The sequence below is a fragment of the Microplitis mediator genome, chromosome 6 (genome assembly GCF_029852145.1).
Source record: "Microplitis mediator isolate UGA2020A chromosome 6, iyMicMedi2.1, whole genome shotgun sequence".
Taxonomy (NCBI): Eukaryota; Metazoa; Arthropoda; class Insecta; order Hymenoptera; family Braconidae; genus Microplitis; species Microplitis mediator.
The window spans coordinates 19,320,482-19,341,844 of NC_079974.1; the positions used below are offsets into that span (position 1 = coordinate 19,320,482).

Consider the following 21,363-nt stretch of genomic DNA (forward strand, 5'->3'; position numbering starts at 1 on the left):
CAACTCGGTTGAGTCTTGATCTTACACACCTCGACATTCCTCCGTTAATTCTCGTTGAACAATGGACGCCTTAACATCGTGCTCGAGCAACAACCAGCTCAGTTGAGATCGACATCGTTCATATAAGGAGACAGTGTTCAAATGTTAAGATAATAGTGCGATAACAGTGACGTTGATTTAAAATAATTAAAAAAAAAAACAACAGCGAAAAATAAATATCGAATTGTTTTTTTCTGAGAATTGAACAAGAGCCGCTCTTGTGTATGTGAATTTATATTACAGTAGTTGAAGAAAAAAAAAAATAATAAAGGATAGAATATATTTGGATGAAAGACCTACATATTTACGAAAGTACTGCGTGGCTATTACGTTGCGGAATATTAATCAGAGGTTGCTACTGACGAGAGGTAATTGTTAATAATTATTATTAAAACTATTTTTTAATTACTGTTATAAATAACAAAATTTCAATTGTTATTTCTCAGCAACTCATGCAGTATAAGCTCACTGTTAACCTACGGTAAAAAAAAAAAAAAATGACGAACGTTAATCAAATAAGGGATCGAATGAACTTTTTTGTCACACATGTACGTACCAGTGGACAGTGGCTACAAATTTGCGGTCAAATAGACCGTAACAGTGCACGTGAGGTAGAGAGACTTATATCCTTTTTGAAAGAAGGCTTCGATCGCGGTATCGGCGTGATAACGTCGAAAACTTTTCAACTGGGCATATGTTGCGCTTATCATGAAGATAATTATTACCGCGCTAAAGTATTGAAAATTGAACCGGATTCAAGAATTTATGTGGAGTTTATCGACTACGGTAATACCGAATACGTCCATGTAGGGCAAATGCGACTACTCGATGGAACCGCTGAGGGATTAAAATTGCAATCTATTCCGCCGCTGATGTTGGACTTTCCTGTAACCACAGTTATGCCTTTCAATAACATGTGGAATCGAACTGTTATTGATCACATCAACAACTTGCTGAGATATAATGAGTTTCCGGTTGATATAATTGATTGTGGTAATCATCGTATATTCACTTTGTATTACAACGGTCAAGATTTCACAGAGTTTTTGGTAAATAATCAAATGGCTTTATTGGTGCCGTCAAATCAGCCACTTAGGTAAGACTTTTATTTATTTTTTTATTGTCAATAGTTTAAAAATATATAAGGTAAAAGACCCGATCAGGGAACTAGTACTCGATTATTATAATATTGAAAGTAGCCGACGTCTACTAATTTTTCAATTTTTGAAAGACGATAAATTACAAAAAAAAAAAAAAATATTTAAAAAAATTGCGCCTACAGTTTTTTCAATTTTCTACATGTGCATATTTTTTTTTTAAATTAAATTGTTGGAAAAAAAAAGTCAAAAAATTTTTAATTGTCTGCCAACTTCAGGATCATCTATCATTCCATATATTTGTATATCTATATTTAGTAAAAGTTTAGTATATATAGACATAAACATACATGAGTGATCGGGTACTGGGTCTTTTACCTTATGTTTGTTAAAACATATATTTTTTTTGACCAGTATATATAATTTGGGTATTTAATTTGGTAATTAATTTACTGGTTTGAAGACGCTGGTTCCATATCACTAGTAAATTAATTACTGATAAAGATTGAATGTGACTTGAATTATACCCAAATAATATTTACATTTAATATGTTACAATTGAATTAATAACTACTTTATTAATTGATTCCAGGCCTCCTCATGATGCTCCTATAGTTAAGCAACACCAGCAACCACTTCAACAGCCGGGCGTAATGTATCGACCAGCACCTGCACCTACACCAGCACCGGCACCGGTACCATGCGAACCACATCCAATGATTAATAACAATAACGATAATTATCCAATGAAATTGCGACAGCCGCGAACAATCGTGAACAATAAACCGGTCCAAGAAAATTGGCGACGACCGTATCCAACTACCATTCAACAAATGCGACCACCATCATCAACATCACCTCGTACCCAAGATTCAGCGGCCTTCAAGTCGCGTAACTTGGAACGTGACACAAAACATCAAGTGCTTGTGTCAGATGTTGAAGACGGCCCGTTGAAATTTAACGTGCAGCTGCAGAGCTGCGCTCAAGAGCTAGAGACTTTGATGAGAAATATAAATACTCTTCCGTTGAAATCACTGCAGGATCCACCGATTCACGGCGCTGCTTGTCTTGCTCTCAACACAAAAACACAGCTTATACGTCGCGCAGTTGTCTCAACTGTTATTGATACTCTTAAGCTTAAAGTTTGGTACTGCGATTTCGGTGATCAAGAAATTTTACCGCACTCAAGTATTTTCGAAATACCGCCAAATTATGCAAATCCGCAGGCATTGTCTATAATTTTTACTTTGAGCGGCGTACGTGAGCTGACCGTAACAAAAGAAATGAAAAATTATTTCAAAGAATTGGTACTGGGAAAAATATTAACGTTGGTGGTGATGCCGCGTGAAGATTCACCGTTAATGCATTACGGTAATCTGTTTATCGATGGCAAAAGTGTCTTGCAGTTATTGCTCGAAGCTTTTCCGGACTCTGCAATTAAATTTCCCGAAGCTCCTCGCTTGACAGCCGGCACACGCGAAAATGTCCACGTGTCTTACGTTCACGCTTGCAGTAAATTTTTTGTCCAACTCGCTAAAAATGTATTAGATATGGAGGCCTTGTCTAATCATTTGATAGAATGCGTTAAAATTGCGCCGCCAATTAAAGCGTCGACAATCAGACCTGGCTTGAAATGTTTAGCCCACAGTAGCGCTGACTCTGAGTGGTAATTTTACATTAATTATTTATATTAATTTGTTATTTTCTTTATTTAAAATTTATTAATTAATTAATTGTATCATTAGGTATCGAGCGGAAGTTATAAGTGTTGCTGACAATCAAGTGACAGTACATTACGTTGATTATGGTAATGATGAAACGATTCCCTGCAACGCCATCCGCTCAATACGTAGCGATGATATTACAAAAATACCGATTCAAGCTGTTCAGTGCGTTCTGAATGGCTTTGAGTCGGTACCTTACAAACCAGAAGTTGACGATAAATTTGAAGCTTACGTCCTGGATAAGCCACTGGTGATGACCGTTCTTGATGTCAAGTCATCAGGAATTGTTGTTGATCTCTATGATTCAAACGTCAAACCAATTGCAAATATATCTGCTAAATTGAGAAATGGTACACTTGATCTACCCAGTATGCCTCCAGCTGTCCAACCTCAGCCTCCAGTCCAGCCTGCAACTCAGTATCAAAAAGAAGTAACTGACAATTCGAAAAAAAGTTACCGGGAAAAAAGGTAATTTTTTTTATTTTTTATTTAAAAATTTTTATAAAGAAACATTTAATTAGAGACTTCAACTGATTACTTTTTTACTTTTTTATATTATTTTATGCACTTCAATTATTGATTTTTATCGAACTCATTGTAGGGTCAAGTACACATACAATATAGAATTAATTTGATTTTTTTTTTTAATTTTAATTATCGATGCTTGAACTTTTTGAAATTTTGATTGGCCGTACAAAAAAATTCCATTTTTTTTTTTAATTCTAAATGCTCGATTGTATTGCTGAGGAACCAGATTTTTTGGATTAGAAAAAAATTTGGTTTAAAAGAATTTTAAAGACTACAAAAGAGCAATAAAGTATCTTTATGTTGCTTGGCACATTTTCTTTTAGGTTTGTAAATGTAATCCTTAAGGGTTCGCTGACCCAAAATGTGTGAAAAATCTTGGGAAAACCCCGAAAAGTATTTTCCCTTTAATTTCAAAGTCTTCAATATGTCATAGAAGCTCCAGACTTTTCGGATTTAAAAAATTATGTTTTAGAAATATTTTAAAAATTTAAAGAAAGTTATAAAACTTATTATACTGTTCGGAAATTTTTTTTGATATATTTATAGACGTAATTCTAAACAGAAGTGGCACAAATGTGTTCAGAGTCTTGGGAAAATCCAAAGGGTTCTTTTTTTTTTAATTATTTACATGCAGTAAACTTATTTTAAACCTTTAACAATAACTGGATTAAAAAATAATCCTATCGCTGTGTACAAACTTTTATTACCCAAGATAAAGGACCAGTCGTAAATGATCTTGCTTCAAAATATTCCAGAGTTCTCATGTCAGTGAAAAAGTTTTTCTTTGTGGAATTACTAAACCTACTAAATAAAAAAAAACCTATCGCTCTATAAAAAGGAACAAAACTATTTATAATTAAACATAAGTCTAAACGATTCATTAGATCAATATTTATCTATCGCACCTTTTTCTAAAGCTCAAAGAGATTTGAGAGCATTATGAATGGTAGATACCTGGCACGTGGCCCGGTCCGCACGATAGCCAATGTACACAAAAAAATTGTAGTTAACAATACGGGTCATTGGTTTGTAGGTGACTCTCTACAGATTAGTTCCGGTTATTTGTACCTGGTGCTGCTATTGACATTTACTCAGACCTCAATACAATTTAAAATTTAAATTGCATTGTATCGTTTACCTCCGTAAAATTACTTACTACTCAAAAAAATAATTTCTTGGCGCGAGAAAAATTTCGCTTTATGAAATAAAAACTAAAATTTTCTCACACTAAAAAATTACCTTGATATTTAATTACAAAATTTTAAATTTTATTTTAAAACTTTCAACTAAACAAATAAAATTTTTTGTCAACAGTGAAGAGAGTGACAGCTGGTCATCGAAAAATCACAACGACTCTTACCCGCAGTCTCACGAGAATTCGTCATTCGAAAATGCCAGAGCGAAAAATTGGAAGAATGCCGACAATGAAGACAAACGTTACAATAATCGAGAACAAAAATCAAACAGTCGCGACTGGTCAGGTCATTGTGACAGAAGTAATCGAGATTATTCACGAAACGAACGATTCAACAAGGAGTCATCTGCTCCTCGTTATGACAGAAACGATACAAACGACCGATTCGACAATGACGGCAACGTGAACAATCGCAGAGATCGTAGCGGCGGACGCGGGAGAATTCATTCGTCCGGAAGTCGAGATAGATTCGACCGCGATCGCAATAATGCCGGAGATACTTCATGGAGTGATAAAGATTCAAACGCATCATCAAGAGGCAGCGGCAGACGTGGTCGCAGACCCGACAGAGGTGGACCACGTGGTGGCTCTTCCCACAGTAGAGGTGGCAGAGGAGGTAATAGCGGAGTCAACAGCGGAAGTCGCCGAGATCGGGCTCGAAGTACCAGCAACGAGAATGAAAATGAATCAGACAGAAATTTCAAGTACAACAATCGATCAAATGATTATAATAATCACAATTCATCAGATAACACCCGATTTAAACCAAATAATCAAAGATTCAATGATCAACGCAATGACAGGAATAAAAAAAGTGAAATTGATACTTGGGATCCAGTTTCTGCAGCCGTTGGTTCAAATGAATATTCATCACCATCATCATCAGTGCAAATTACCCCACCCAATATTACTCTTGGTGCTATAAAACACTGCGAAGTTGTTTTCATAAATAGTCCTACAGATTTTCACGTGCAATTGAAACCAGATAATCTAGAATTAGATCCTGTTATGGATAAAATTGCCCAACTTTACGAGACTGGTGGCAATAATTTGCCTCAATCCAATGCTAAAGTTGGTGTCAGCTGCATTGCACAGTACTCTGAAGATTTTAAATGGTACCGTGCTGTAATTCAGTCAGTAGAATCAACTGGAGTGACTGTAAGATTCGTAGACTACGGGAATATTGAGATTGTAAGCTTTGATAAGATAAAAGAGCTTGAAGCAGATCTAGCTAAGCTACCGGTTCAAGCAATAAACTGTAAATTGCTTGGCGCATCAAAAACCACATGGGACACCAATGAAATTAATGAATTTACCTCGCTCACAGATATGAAATTACTTGAAGCTGAATTTATTGCTCAAGAAAATGATGTCTACGAAGTACTTATCCGTGAAGTTGTCAATAATGAACCTGTTGGGCCGTATATTAACGAGACTTATTGCAATCCTGCTGATTTAAGTCAAGCCAAAGAAGTAGCTAAGAATAAAAATCGATCTAGTCGTGGTAGCAAGCCAGCAACTCACGTGTCGTCAACAAATTATGCGCCACTTGACCGGAAGTGGAGCGAACCCGTTATCAATTTATCTGTTGAAGAAGATGTTATTGTCACATGGTTAACAAATCCAGATAATTTTTACTGCCAGCTTCTTCGTACGTCGAAGGACTTCCGGACGATGATGAATGAAATACAAAAAATTTACGCTCGACGTCAGCCTGCTCAAGATAATATTGCCGTTGGGTCATCAGTCATTGCTATTTTCGCTGATGATGGTGCATTTTATCGCGCTGAAGTTATTAAAGTAAAGTCCGGTAATTATGAGGTTCGTTATGTCGATTTTGGAAACACCGCGACAGTTAAATCCCGGGAAATATTTCGCGTGGATGAAAAATTTATGGATCTGCCAAAGCAAGCTGTGCTCTGTTGCTTGAAAAATGTCGTACCTCGTGGTGGAACCGGTTGGTCTAATGCTGATCACAATGAAATTGATCGTCTCTTTAACGTCGACCAGCTTCGATGCTGCTTCAATGAAGTAACCGACGGCAAGTACTTGGTTTCTATGACGAACAACGGAATAGATTTAGCTGATACTCTAGTGAAGAAAGGACTGGCGGAATTCCCTAGTGCACCGAGTGCTGACATTCCGTTAACCAAAGAAATCCATGGTAAGATTTAAATCTTTTAATATTTAAATTTAAATTAATAGTCATAATTACTGATGTAGCTATCGTGGATTCCATTAATTTGGAAACTATTGATGAAGTAGGTACGTTTTAAACAAACAAATTTTCATTCATCGGTTTTTGAATTTAAATTTATTTTACAATTGATATTTTTTGTTTAATATTTTTTAAAAATTACAAATCATTTTTATTGATGGGAATTTTTTTTTTTTTATAGAACCAGAAGAGAATGCGGACAGTGGTCATCATTTGTCGCAAATAGACATCAGCTATTTACGCGGGCAAGTACTGAGGGTTAAAGTATCGAAAGTGGAAAATGTAAACAAATTTTACATTCAGTTGCCATCTGCCGAAGCGAGTGAGAAAATAATAAATGATTATATGGCTAATCAGAATCAAGAGGTAAGACATTTGTCAAATAAATATTTTATTTTTAATTTATGTTGATATTTTAGATTAATATTTTAATTTATCGAGTGCAAGTTTTATGGCGATTGGTTTTAATTTATTTGTGTAAACATTTACTTACATACCTGAATGATTTGCATGGAATTTTAATTAAATACTCTTCAAGTCACTGTTTAAAAAAAAACTCTGTTAAATAATTTTAATTAATAAGTAACAAAATTATGATACTGAAATTAGCTGACGTCTAACAATTATTGGATTTTTCTAAAAACGATTAAAAAAAAAAATTACACTTATAATTTTTAAAATTTTCTACATGTGCATATTTTTGGTTTTTTTTTTGCACTTGATTTGTTGAAGGAAAAAAATCCTAAAATTGTTAATTGTCTGTTGACTTCAGGATCATAAAAAATTTTCGTGTTAATGATTAATAAAATTTAATTTAGTGTTAATGACGCGTATCAATAATAATAATATTAAGCTCGTTGATCTGATGTTGCATCGCACGATGTATGGTAATTAATAGACTATTAAACCTGATTAATTAACAACAGCTTGCAATCGTAAGAATACAATTAATTAATTAAACAAAATTTTCACCTCAAATATTCATAATTAATTATTCACTCATTTATTTATTAACTTTCGATTTAAAAATTTTAATGTCAAATTCACAACTTTTTGACAAACTAATTGATGATAATTTTCTGATTGTTAATTAAAAAAAAATAATAATAATGACTATGCGAGATTAGTGGCCCAGTTTTTGCCATTTTTTAAATTGCGGATGTTTTATATAAATTTTGCAATTAATTTCTACTTAGTTTTATTTGTTAAAAATAAATAAACAATTTTAATTTGTTGTTACAAAAAAGTCTCCCTCGAACCCAATCACTTCTATAATTTTTAATGCTAATTATTTCTGTACTGAAAGAGAGTAAAATATTTTGAATAAAATGGGACCCTTTCTTTAGGACAGTCGAATTCCATTAACTCGGATTCCATTATCTCGGAACTTCTCCTCAATCTTGACCCTCACTACGAATTACTGTCTTCTACCGGATGCTATACATTTGTATGTGTCTGTATATTTATCTATTTATCATTCATGTAGATGTAAGAGCGCATGCGAGTAGTTTACTTTTTAAAAAAGAAAGGACATTTGTTAACTCGTCAATTCCAATAAATTTCCGCTCTTCCGTAAACCCACTGTCCGAATTAATGGAGTTCGATGTAATTGTAATGAAAAGTTATTGATTATTTACAATAATTGTCGATATCTACTAGAGTAACGTTCATTTTTTTAATTTTAAAAAAATTTGTAAAAGGTCTGAAACCGGGCACGGAAAATTACTGGGTCATTTATCTCTGTGTAAATAAAAAAAAAAAAAAATATGTGTCTAATATTCACTGAAATCACTAGAGGTGGTAGCAGAATCTTCACAGTCTTGTTAACTATAATCTACTAGAGACTGTAAAGAATGAAAAATAATAATACAAGTATAAAAAAAAATATGGCAATGTTAGGTGATGCCAAAACTGTTGCCACGCGAGGTGTGCCTTGGAGCGGGTTGTCTTGTTTATACAGACAAAGGATGGAGACGAGCTGTTGTTGTAAACTTAATTACACAAACAACAAATTATGACGTGAGGTTCATTGATACTGGAGAAATCGATGTGGTCCCACTGAATTGCGTGAGTTTTTTCGTAACCGGTTGTTGTTATTGCCATGAAAAATCATTTAGTGAATGATTAAATAAATAATAGAATCCAGTCTTGCTATGAATTATATATATGTATAAAATAGATTCAAAAAAATCAAGTAGTTCTTTTTTTTTCAAAATCCCTATTAAATATTTGCAGAGATGTGACATAAGATGCCTGTTAAAAGATGAGCTCTTAATATTAATATTAGCAGGTGGCTCATCGCAATTTTTTATTTCCTATTTAAATAACATGGGTAAAAAAATTTGAAGTTTGGAATTTTATGGCTCGGCAATGGCTCATTGTACAGATAAACCCAAGATATAATTTCGTAGGGAATTAAACGCTCTACAAAAAAAGTATCATTTTTTTATGAAGTCATCTGTTGAAAAGTTATTGGAGCTTAAAGTCAATTTTATAGTAAATTTCGAGATCTTTTCACTTTTCCGGCGAAACTATTAGACTTATCACAAAATGCCACAGGATCTTTTTTGTAGACAATTTTATTTTTTACAAATTATCTCTGATAAAGTTTTTCTAAATTCCGCGTTGTTTTCTAGTTATTTACATTTGAATGTCAAGCTCTTTAAATCGATCAGAACACCATTTTTTTTTAGAGCTTGACATAAAAATAAAAAATCACTAGAAAACACTGCGGAATTTCCAATAACTTTATCAGAGATAATTTGTAAGGAATAAAATCGTCTACAAAAAAGATCTTATGGTATTTTATGATAAGTCTAATAGTTTCGGCGGAAAAGTAAAAAGATCTCGAAATTCGCTATAAATTTGACTTCGAGCTCCAACAACTTTACAACTGATGACTCCATAAAAAATGATAGATTTTTTTGGTAGAGCGTTTACTTCCCTACGAAATTATATCCTGAGCTTATCTGTACAATGAGCCATTGCCGAGCCATAAAATTCCAAACTTAAAATTTTTTTTCCCATCTTATTTAAATAGGAAATAAAAAATTGCGGTAAGCCACCTGCTGATATAAATATTAAAAGCTCATTTTTTAACAGGCATCTTATCTGACATCCTTGGGAATATTTAATAAGGGTTTCGAGAAAAAAAAATTCGATTTTTTTGAATCAGTCTAATAGATATATACATATATATATTTTTCTTTTATAACAACATTGTGTACTACTAATACCATACATTATGTGATCAACTAATATAACGAGAAATATAGACTTGCCGTAGATTAATCGCAAATAAAAATCAGTCATTAAAACATCACATATTTTAAAAATAATTAACTAACTAATTAAATTTAATCTTTAATTTTTTCATCTTATAAAGATGCTGACATTGCCCGGAGAACTCTCAGCCATGCAAAAGCAATCAGTAGAGTGTAGTTTGAAAAATGTCGTTTCCTCTCCAACTGATGACGAAAATCTCAGAAATTTAATCGAGAACTCCGAAGTAATTATCCGTGTCGACAGCGTTAATGATAACAGGTAATTATTCGCAATATTTAATTTTTTAAATTATTTTCCACATGTAGTAACTTATTTTTTATTTTTGCAGGCTTGTTGTTGAAGTATTCAACGACAGTGGCAAAAAAATAAGTCTGCAGAATGAAGCAGAAGAAAGCATCAGTCCATTGTGCCCAATGCCAATATTTTTCCACCAGCATCGAGTTATCGTTTCTCATGTAAATAATTCAAAAAGTCTTTGGTTAAAGAGACTTAACGCAGACACCGATGCCGTACTTCTCGATGAACTTTACGAATACTACTCAAGGTCTGGACAATTACTGAATATCGAAATTGATAAATTGTGCGCCGCCCAGAGTGTAGACATGAATTGGTATCGGGCTAAAATTGTCAGCAAAACAGATTCCGGTGCATTGGTACGTTACGTAGACTATGGAAATACTGAAGCAATTCCTTACAATCGTTTGAAAGAGTTAGAACCAAAATTCTTTAAGCCTTCTCAGCTGGCTCTTGAAGTGAGATTGAAGTTCAATGTCGTCGGAGGAATAAAAGAACAAGAAATTTTGAAATGTCATTTATTAAACAAATCGTTCATCGCAACACTGCAATTGAATGCGAACAACAAGTGGACTGTGTCATTGAGCTCACAGTCAGGTGAACAACTGGAGGATCAATTACGTGAATTAGGTTTCATAGATCAAGACAATTCACAAGCAGCAGTAGTCAGCAACGAAATCCCGGTATCAGATGTCGCTGATGAACCAGAAGATCTAATTGTTGGAGGCAGGTACAAAGTTGTTGTCGCGCATGTAGAAAATCCAACGCAGTTTTGGATTCAAAGAGCAAACGATTTGCCTGCTATTGAGCAGCTGGAAAAAAAATTACAAGAAGATGCTCCAAATTATCTACCAATAGAGGGCGTTCCTGAAGACAATCTCATTTGCGCTGCTCTCGATACTGAAAATTCTCTGTGGAACCGAGCGGAAGTGATTGTAGCTGACGCGGAGATGGTTACTGTTCGGTACATCGACTACGGCAACACAGATATACTACTCGACATGACAAGAATAAAACAGCTTCCGGATTCAATGTTGTCAATAAAATGCTACGCCACCAAATGCCGGTTGGATTTAATTCCCATCGATTGCGAGGACTGGAATGAAAGCGCAATAGCTTCTTTCGCAGACAAGACTTTAGAAAACAATAATTTAACTGCAGTTGTAATTGCCGATGGTAATTCAAAGCGCGTTGATCTTATTGATGATCATGGCAGCATTACCAAGATGCTGGTTGATGAAAATTTAGCGAAACAGATCCAAGCCCACGAAGATGTCATCGATGAATTGGTTGAAAATGTACTCGATCCACGGTCAACTTTCATCTGTCACATCAATTCTCCTGATGAATTTTGGATACAAGAAGAGAAGTCTGTCGCTGACTTAGAATGCATCGCAGATCGTTTTATCGTAGCCGACATGTTTCCTAAAATAACTCAAGTAAAACCAGGAGAACTTTGCGTTGCTAAATTTCCCGATGACAATTCTTGGTATCGCGCACGAATTATTTCTCATGGCAAAATGGGAACAAATGTTTTCTATATTGACTATGGTAACTCTGCAGTGTCAACTGAAATTCGTGAAATTCCTGATGATGTCAGCGCAATACCACCGTTGTCACGCAAGTGCCGCTTACCGCTACCACAAGGAGTTGAAAAATGGTCTGATGCTGCCTGCCAGGAGTTTACTAAACTGGCTGATGATGGAGCGACAATATTTTTCTTGGATGTACTCGAAGAAGGTGAAACTTCGACAGTAAAACTTACACTAGATGGAGAAGATATTATCAACTCACTTGAAAAACTTTGTGAAAAAAGTTCCCCGGTAGAAAAATTGACTGAATCTGGACCTCAAACAGACAGTACAGAAAATAGAGTATTTGTCAGCCATGCTAACGCTCCGTATGATTTTTATATTCAAGAGCAAAAACACACGACAGATTTAGATGTAATGGCAGAGAGATTGAAGACTGCTGATGAATATTCACCGATCGAAAATATTGATGAAGGATTGCTGTGCGCCGCTCAGTTTCCTGAAGATTCTGCTTGGTATCGTGCCCGAGTTTTGTCACACGGCAGTTCAGGAACCCAAGTTATTTATATCGACTATGGAAACACTGCGGTGACAGCAGAACTCCGTGATCTACCTGATGATTTAAAAACTCTAGCACCGTTATCACGACACTGTCGTCTAGCTTCACCAGGAAATGTTGAACAGTGGCCTTGTGAAGCTTATCAAGAGTTCATAAAACTCGTTGATAATGGACTGACTGAATTTAAAATGAATATTATCGATGAAGCTGATGATATATCAACAGTGCAGCTTCTTCTGGGTGACGAAGACGTTGCTGAAAAATTGAATCAGTATTGTAATAAATCAGTACCTGTGATTGAAGAAAGACTGTCTCCACTAGGTGAAGAAACTACTCCAAATGTTATGATAAGTCACGTTATTTCGCCTTCGGAATTTTGGATCCAAGCGGAAAATAAAATAACTGAGCTTGAATCAATGGCCATACGTCTCAGTGACGCAGATAATTATTTACCTCTGGGTTCGCTTAATGAAATAGGAGTAATTTGTGCTGCTAAATTTCCAGAAGATGATCAGTGGTACCGAGCTAAAGTTCAGACTCATCAAGATCCTGCTACAGAGACCGAAGTTATTTTTATTGATTACGGTAACTCGTCTTTGACAACTGAAGTTCGTGTGCTGCCAGAAGACTTGGCTGTCATTCCTCCACTAGCTAAATATTGTGCATTGGAAATCCCAGATGGTGTTGAATGCTGGTCTCTGGAAGCCTGCGAAAAGTTCATTGAGCTGACAGCAGAAGGACAGACGATGTTTGAATGTAAAGAACTCGATGGTCAAGATCCAACCTACGTAAGTTTGAAACTTGACGGGCAAGATGTTGTGGAAATTCTAGCTCCGCTGTGTGCGAGCAAAGAGGCCGACAAAACTGAAGACCAAAAACCTATTCCAGTATCAGTGCCAGTATCAGAACCTACTGTTGAAAAAGTAGTAAACGAAAATGTTGAAAGTGTTGATTGCAAATTGAATGAAAATGAAAATGAAAAGCAATCAATGCATGTAAATATTAAAATTGAAAAAGAATTCGACTCACACACGTATGAAAAATCCCATGAAGAAACTATGTCAAGTAATACGTCTGGTGTTGATGTGCTTACGAATTCAGACAATTCAAATGATGACAATCCATTTGGAAATAATAAAGTATCAGAAATAGTCAACAGTACACTGAAACACTCTGTGGAATCTGATGCAGCTGATTACTTTTCTGCTACCAGCGATACTCTGATCACTGAAAACACTTGGATAGTAACAGAAAATATATCGAAGTTCCCAACAGCCAGTAATGAGTCCGTAGACATCACTACCGGAGAAGAAACAATAATAGAAGTCGTGCGTAATTTATCTGAGTTGACAGTCGATGATAAATTGAATAAAATTTCCCAAATTGTTACTCCACCTGTTCTACCAGATAAATCAATAATCGAGTCAGTAAATGCACCTATTGATATATCATCTTCTGAAGTCACTGTGGAGGAACAGTCAACTATCACCGAAGATGAAATTCCTCAAGCTGAACTCACGTCTGATGCTTTTGTCGACAAGCAAGATTCGATTATTATTGAAGATGAAATCACTCCAGCTGATGTAGCTTCCGGTGCGATTGTTGAGAAAGAAGTGTCAGTAATTACTGAAGAAAAAAATGTTCCAAGTGATTTGACTGATGCTGTGATTGTCGAACAAGACTCGGTTATTATTGAAGACAAAGTTGCCTCGCCTGAAATAGTTGAAGTTTTAGTTATAGAACAGGAAGTTACTGGAGAGAAATTAACTCCAGCTGAAGAGGCAACTGATGATGTAGTCGACAGACAAGAGACCATTAATGCTGAAGAAACAATAACTCCTACTGATACGGCGACTGATACTTTTGTTGTAGAACAGGACTCAGTTATTATTGTGGAAAAAATATCTCCGGCTGAAATCACAACTGATGCTGTGGTTGAAGAGCAAGACTGTGTTATAATTGAACATGAAATTCTGCGAGTCGGTTCAGAGTCACAGCCGATGAACAAATCGATTGTCAATGAGGAACTAACGCCGCAACATGACGCAGTAATTGAGTCGTCTGATTGTTTAGTCAAAGAGAAAGAGGCGAATGATAAAGAACAAGTCTCTCCTTCTTATTCAGTACCGCCATCACCAATGAGAGAACTGCCCAGATATGGACGGCGCAGCTCGACGCCACACGAAGACAAAATAGTGCCAGGATGCATCAACAAAGGGATTGATCTTGATCCAGAAGCTGATCAAGTTCTTTAAGTTTAAAATATTTAGAAATGTTCTTAAAATTTTTTAAAAGGCGATTAGTAATATCGTAATAATTTACACTCATAGTAATAAATATTTATAGATATTTAAATTCAGTACCACTTCAATCAGTCATTAGTCGTTTCTATATCCAGAAACTTTGGACGATAATCGATAATTAATTATATTTTAATTAACATTTCTGTTCGTTTTTTTCTCAATTTTAAGAGGAAATTAATAATTATTATTATGTGCCACGTTATTAATTTTCCAAAGATACTGAATTAATATATTAATTACTTTTTGTATTTTTATTATTGTTTATTTAAATACTTTTCTTTATTTATTTTTTTTTTTGCAAAAGTGCCTGGAGCAAATAACTTTATTTCATTAAATTATCAAGAGATTATTTATTTCCGTTGATAAGAAGAAATTTGATAGAATAAAAATCTCAAATTTAATTTAATAATTAAGATGGATAATTGATTTTTCTTTTTTAATTATTATTTAAATTAAATATTATTTCTTTTGGTTACTCAGATTTATAATATTTAATGTTAGTTTATGTAAAGTATATTTTTTATTAAATTAATTATTAATAATTTCATATATTATCGTGATATGGTTAAAATAAAATATTTAAAAATGTAAGCATTAGACTATGACCTAGAATGGTTCTATTTGATAATTGAATACACGATAAATTTGATAAGGATCTAAAGCAAGAAAAAAAATTAATTGTTAAATAACAATTATAAGTAAATAAAAAAATATAGTTACTAAAAATTTATAAATTTATAATGTTAATAATTTAAAATTAAGCTTTTTTTGAACTTCCGATTTGATGTATAGTTACGCAGCTCAAATATAATTTTTATAATAAAAAAAATTTGATAAAATAATTTGATTATTTATTTATTAACCATTCCAATTTTACTTAATTATAATTTTATTCTTTCAGGCTCGGGATTTATCATTCGTCTTTTTAACTCTCAAGTATAAGTTATTTTATAGCTAATTTTTGTTATTGATATTTGATATGTATCATGGATTCTAATAATTTATATCGTGGCAGAAAAAATTTGAGATAAAAATTCTTCTATTTTAATTGCAGTTGAATCGTAAGACTAATAAATAATTTAATTTTATGAAAATAATTATATTTCATGCTCGATATTTTGTTTTGAATTTTATAAAATTAAATTATTTAAAATACTGTTCATGATAACAGCATCGAAATTCAAAGTTTCAAGATCTACAGTCAGTCGAGAGAAGTTGGAATAATAAATAGTATTTATAGTTTCTGCTTAATTATAAATTGCAAATGACAATTAACGCTTACGCTAAATGTTGGTCTTAAATTTACTTATTTCTGACTGACGCTGACACTAAAACTTTAAGTTCCAATGCAGGCAATAAAAGCGGATGTAGCTGAATGCTGGATTGTTAATATGACTTCGCACATACCTGTCTTAGAATCTTCTTTGTGATCAGCAAGCTCGTTCTTAATTGTTATTTTAAAAAAAAATCAATCGTCAATGGAGACTTTAATTAATAAATAATTGTTATAAATGAAACTTTAAACTTATGATTACTTTCTATCGCTAATTACTAATTATTAACTTGAAATGAAAATTTAATTATTCTTTGTTTCTTTTTAATGACTTTACTTTTACTTTACTTATTTTATTTTAAAATACTTAGAGAACGAAAAAAAAATTTTTAAAAACAATTGCAAAAATTCGAATTAAATAAATAAATAAATAATAGTGATTAAAATTATAAATAATTAAGTATTAAAATAAATTGTGACAATTACGCAAAATTAAAAATACAAAGTAATTTATTTTTGATCTATACAATATTCATATATTTAATATACATAAATAAATTAAATTAATAATTACAATTAAAAATTACGACTTATGAACTACGAGTTTATTAAAAATAACTGATGTATTAAATATTGATTTTTCATACCAAACAAGAATTTTTTTTTTAATTTACAATGACTTTACTTCTTTTGTATCGAAGAACTTAAAAAAAATATAATTAATAAAAATACAACTTAATCGATTTAATTACATACTTATAAGATGAGTAAAACATTTATGTCATGTACATAATATATGTATTAAAAATGAAAAAAATAAATAAGTAATTATTTTACATTACTACTAATGAACATCACAAACTTGTTAATTTTACTTATGAACACTACACCCATAAAAATGTTTCCAAATGTTACAAACTTAATAATATTAATTAAAAATATTCCTTTAAATATTTCATTGTAATTTTTCCAAATCTCTATTAGTTAATAACTTTAAAATACCCCTCGTAAAAGTATTTGGAAGTTGGACTGCATCGAAAATATCATCAGTTAAACTAATAGCATTGGATAACAATTTTTTCCGTCCTAATGCTTTTCTTAAACGATACGTAATCATTCCACCGTATAGTGGAAAAAGAGATTGAATGTTAAAATTTAAAATCGTACTATCACTCACATGCTTTAAACTTAAAGCTAATTTGTGTTCACATTTATTACATAAAACATTATAAAATGTAACATTACTCGTCCCAATAAATGTTTTCTTCATTTCTCCAATTTCACTTAGGCACCGATCACGCAATTCACAAAATTTTTCACTGCTAATATCGACGACTGCTAAATTTTGTTTACCAACATTAAAATCCGCCGCACTGAGTTTAGCAATATGTTCAGCAATCGTGTCTTTAACTTTTTGTGAATAAATAAGTCTTGAAGCAAATGCTGTTTGACACTTTTTGTTTTTTATATTGATATCAACACCAGCATCAAGAAGTTGTCTTATGATATTATCGTCGGGCGCGATAAATGCGTAATGAAGTGCTGACTGGTTAAACACTGTCACTATATTTACATCAACCATACTATGGTTTAAAATCAATTCTACTGCTTCTCGGTTTCCGGAGTGGACAGCAATATGTAGAGCACTTTCTTCTGAATAACCAGTTACACTATTAACATCCGCACCGTATGCCAGAAGAAGCTTTATGATTGACAAATTTCCTTTATTAATAGCACAGACTAGTGGTGTTTCAAAATTATAAGTATTCAGGTTCGGATCAGCATTATTTTCCAAAAGTAACTCTACCATTTTTTCATTTCCTCGATCAACAGCGATTTGTAACGGTGATTTGCCAAAACAAAAATCATAAGTTTTCAACATCTTACTCACAACATTTTCTCCTTTTGATAAAAACTCAGGAACTTCTTCATCATTTTGCCAATCACCATACCGGAAATGGATCAAACCAGAGTCAGCAATTAGTTGAGTATTAACGTCTGCTCCATAGTTGATTAGACTTTCAATTATAACCAGGTTCTCCATTATAATAGCAATATGAAGAGCTGTACCCCAGTATCGACTTTTTAAATTCACATCAGCTTTTTGGCGGAGCAGATCAACCACCAATCTTTGATGATTTATGAAAGCTGCTATATGAAGCAGCGTAAAACCACCCATGACTGGATACACTGCATTGATATCTTCGACGTCTTCTTGGTCGATCAAGTCGTTAACGTATTTGTTGTTATGAAGCCTCAAACTGATTATTTCCATTATAATGAGTGATTTAATTAATAATTGGTGACTTTTAAATAATTAACTTTTAAGGTAGCGAACTTTAGCACTGTACTGTTAGAGTCACTGTTCACTTTGTAATAACTTCAAGTTAAATTATTAACGATCACTGATTTTACGTTTGTAGTTTTAAGACGAGATTGACTGTGTGACTGATCGTCTCAAGATCAAAAACGGTTTTGAATGATGGTGTCTATGGTACCTTCGACCCTTACGCTCCAAATAATTACTATTTTCCCCCACTCTTAAATATCCATGGTCATAATTCGGGGAGGAAGGGGCAAGAGAGAGTTTTTAAAGAAATACTGAGGTATTGGGGCTCCAAGAGGGGAGGGGGGGATCCTTGATTTTGGTTTCAATAGCCACGATTGTTGAAAATTAAAAATCCTTAAATTTGAGGTAAAATGGGCCCTAAAAAAAAGTTGAGTCGTATATTAGATAAACTCCATAAGTCAAGAAAACAAAATTTTTCAGGAAACTCAAAAATGATTTTTTGGAGAAACTTGACATTAAAATAATAATTAAATAATTGAATACAATAATTTTAGCATCTCTGGAAAAGACTCCAACAAGAAAAATTTATTTTTTTTAATTGAAACTACTCAAAAAAATTATTTAAAGTTGATTGACTTATGGGGTTTCTCAACCAAACGGAAAAAAAGTTGTGAAATCATTGTTTTTTTTAATATTTTCACTCAAATCATTTATTACACTGATAAAATGGAATATTAAATATGTATTTGAACTCTGAAACTCAGAAATTACAAAAATTACAATTAATTTAAACATTTTAATTAGTCATATAGAAATCAACAATGAAACAACATTTGAAATTAATGTCCCGAAAAAGCGCAAATTTTAAATTAAAAAAAAAAAAAATTATTTCTGTAAAACTAAAACTGCATATGATTATTTGAGTCATTGACTTATGGGGTTTCTTAATTAAATGAAATTGCTTTTACCCCGTTAATTTCTTTTTAAACGCTGATTTGATGCATATTTTGATTGATTTCTACGGAGGTACATCCAAAGAACCCAAAAATGCCAAAAACCTAATTTCGTGAAAAACATAACTTATGGGCGTTCTCAAATAAACGATTCAGTTATAATATTTGCTTTTTTGACCCCTTTTAAATTTTCAAGTTTTCTGCCATGTGTTCGTAATCAATATGCTCAAAAAATAAGAAATTTCAATTCGGGGTAAAATGGACCCTTTCAGAAATCCACTAAACTCGGTTATTATTTTATTAACTTCCCGCTGAGAAAATCGACGATTTTCAAAAAATTCGGGAAGTTATTGGTTTCACCCCGATTTTCAAAAACCGGGTTTTTATCATATGTCGACATTTGAAGGTGCTAGGATGCTCTTCTGACATTTTCAGAGCGATGGCTGTATGTATGTATGTATGTGTGTGTGTGTGTGTGTGTGTGTGTGGATGTAAACCTCTCATATCTTTTTGATGAATGAACCGATTTAGATGGTTCTTGTGGCATTCGAAAGATATTTTCTGAACTTAGATTTTCAAAAAAATTTTAGACCATTTAGTCAAATAAACTCTGAGATATTTAAGAAATACGAAAAAAAAAAAATTTTTTTTTTCGTTTTTTTTGGATATTGTGAAAACTGTTGGATCGATCAATTCCAAAATCTAATCAGCTCTAGAACTCGATAAAAGCTTTCGATTGCCACCAAGAACGTCTCAATCAGATAATCCGTTCAAAAGATATCGTCGACGAAAGAAACAGTAGGAAACGGTTTTTTGCAAATATCGTCGAAACGACAAAACCAATCATTCCCAAAATTTTATCAGCTCAAGACCTCAATAAAACACGTCGATTGCCACCTCAACCGTCTTAATCGGTCAATTCGTTTACGAGATATCGTTGATTAAAAAAATAGTGAAAAACGTTTTTTTCCAGATATCTACAGAAAAATTGAATCATTCGATTTTAAAATCTAATCAGCTCTAGAACTTAATAAAACGCGTCGATTGCCGCCTCAACCATCAAAATCGGTTAATTCGTTCGCGAGATATCGTGGGAGATAGAAATGCTAAAAAATGTTTTTTTAGAAAACAATGGCATACAAAAGTATTTTCGAGCTCGAAAATGTATCCACAATAATGTTTTCGAGCTCAACGAGCTCAAAAACAGCGGGAAGTTTTGGGGCTGGCCCGCAGGGTTAACCGACAGACCGATTTTTTTATCTGAAAAGCTTTACTAATTAATAAATTTTTCAGTTTTATTATATTAATGTTTTGTATACAGATACATTGAACGGACTATGTAATACATGAACTGTAAGAGACATTAAAAGTTCTTAAGTTGCCCTCAAAATTGTTTTCTTCTACTAAAATTAATTGCCCCCTTAACAATGCGGAATTCCCATTGGAATGTCTCGACTGTGGACAGTATATAATCGCCATAGTCTCAACTATTATAATTATCCAGTCTATCTCTCATTAACTTTCTATAGCTATCTAATGATCTGTCTACTCTTAAAATTTAAATAACTTATGACTCATTATTGACGATTCTTTGTTATAGAAAAGCATAAACAAAATTATTTACTAATGACTACTATGAAAATGCGGGTCATTCAATATAAATATTGCACTATGGTACAATTATATATAACTGTCATTACGATAATCCATATTCAAAACATGAAGGTATTCTGAAAACAATTTCAATGGTAAATTTCTACCTCAGCCCTAATGTGTGCCGCCAATAATGAACTTGACACTAAAATGAATCACATCAAATTCAAAGGGAAGGTAATTCCGCGACTGAACCTTCAAGTTCCAATGCAGGCAATAAAAGCAGATGTAGCTGAACGCTTGATTGTTAATATGACTTCGCACTTACCTGTTTTAGAATCTTCTTTGTAATCAGCAAGCTCGTTCTTAATTGTTATTTAAAAAAAAATCAATCGTCAATGGAGACTTTAATTTATAATTAATTATTATAAATGAAACTTTAAACTTATGATTACACAGAAAAAACAGATATCTTGAGTC

At 32.9% G+C, this 21,363-nt stretch overlaps 2 protein-coding genes across 4 annotated transcripts; one reads left to right on the forward strand and one right to left on the reverse strand.

Moving 5' to 3' along the window:
* On the forward strand, positions 1–15,580 carry LOC130669235 (maternal protein tudor-like). Of its 3 annotated transcripts, XM_057471978.1 has the most exons (10): positions 1–407; positions 486–1,135; positions 1,729–2,802; positions 2,882–3,328; positions 4,703–6,747; positions 6,807–6,848; positions 6,983–7,167; positions 8,701–8,868; positions 10,187–10,344; positions 10,415–15,580. In XM_057471978.1, exons 2-10 carry the CDS (start codon positions 537–539, stop codon positions 14,724–14,726), a joined length of 9,030 nt encoding a protein of 3,009 aa, XP_057327961.1. In that variant the 5' UTR covers positions 1–407; positions 486–536; the 3' UTR covers positions 14,727–15,580. The 3 variants fall into 3 exon arrangements, with proteins under 3 accessions (XP_057327961.1, XP_057327963.1, XP_057327962.1); XM_057471980.1 differs by lacking the exon at positions 8,701–8,868; XM_057471979.1 differs by lacking the exon at positions 6,807–6,848.
* A 1,422-nt stretch (positions 15,581–17,002) lies between these two features.
* LOC130670565 (putative ankyrin repeat protein RF_0381) lies at positions 17,003–18,322 on the reverse strand. The gene has a single exon (XM_057473981.1). The coding sequence runs from the start codon at positions 18,320–18,322 to the stop codon at positions 17,003–17,005; it is 1,320 nt and encodes a 439-aa protein (XP_057329964.1).
* Positions 18,323–21,363: the final 3,041 nt, after the last annotated feature.

Excerpts from the sequence above, each read along its gene's own strand:
- LOC130669235 (XM_057471978.1), top strand. The coding sequence starts at position 537 with ATGACGAACGTTAATCAAATAAGGGATCGAATGAACTTTTTTGTCACA. Across the intron at positions 1,136-1,728 it reads CCGTCAAATCAGCCACTTAG|GCCTCCTCATGATGCTCCTA; the intron begins GTAAGACTTTTA and ends AATTGATTCCAG. Across the intron at positions 3,329-4,702 it reads AAAAGTTACCGGGAAAAAAG|TGAAGAGAGTGACAGCTGGT; the intron begins GTAATTTTTTTT and ends TTTTGTCAACAG.
- LOC130670565 (XM_057473981.1), bottom strand. The coding sequence starts at position 18,322 with ATGGAAATAATCAGTTTGAGGCTTCATAACAACAAATACGTTAACGAC.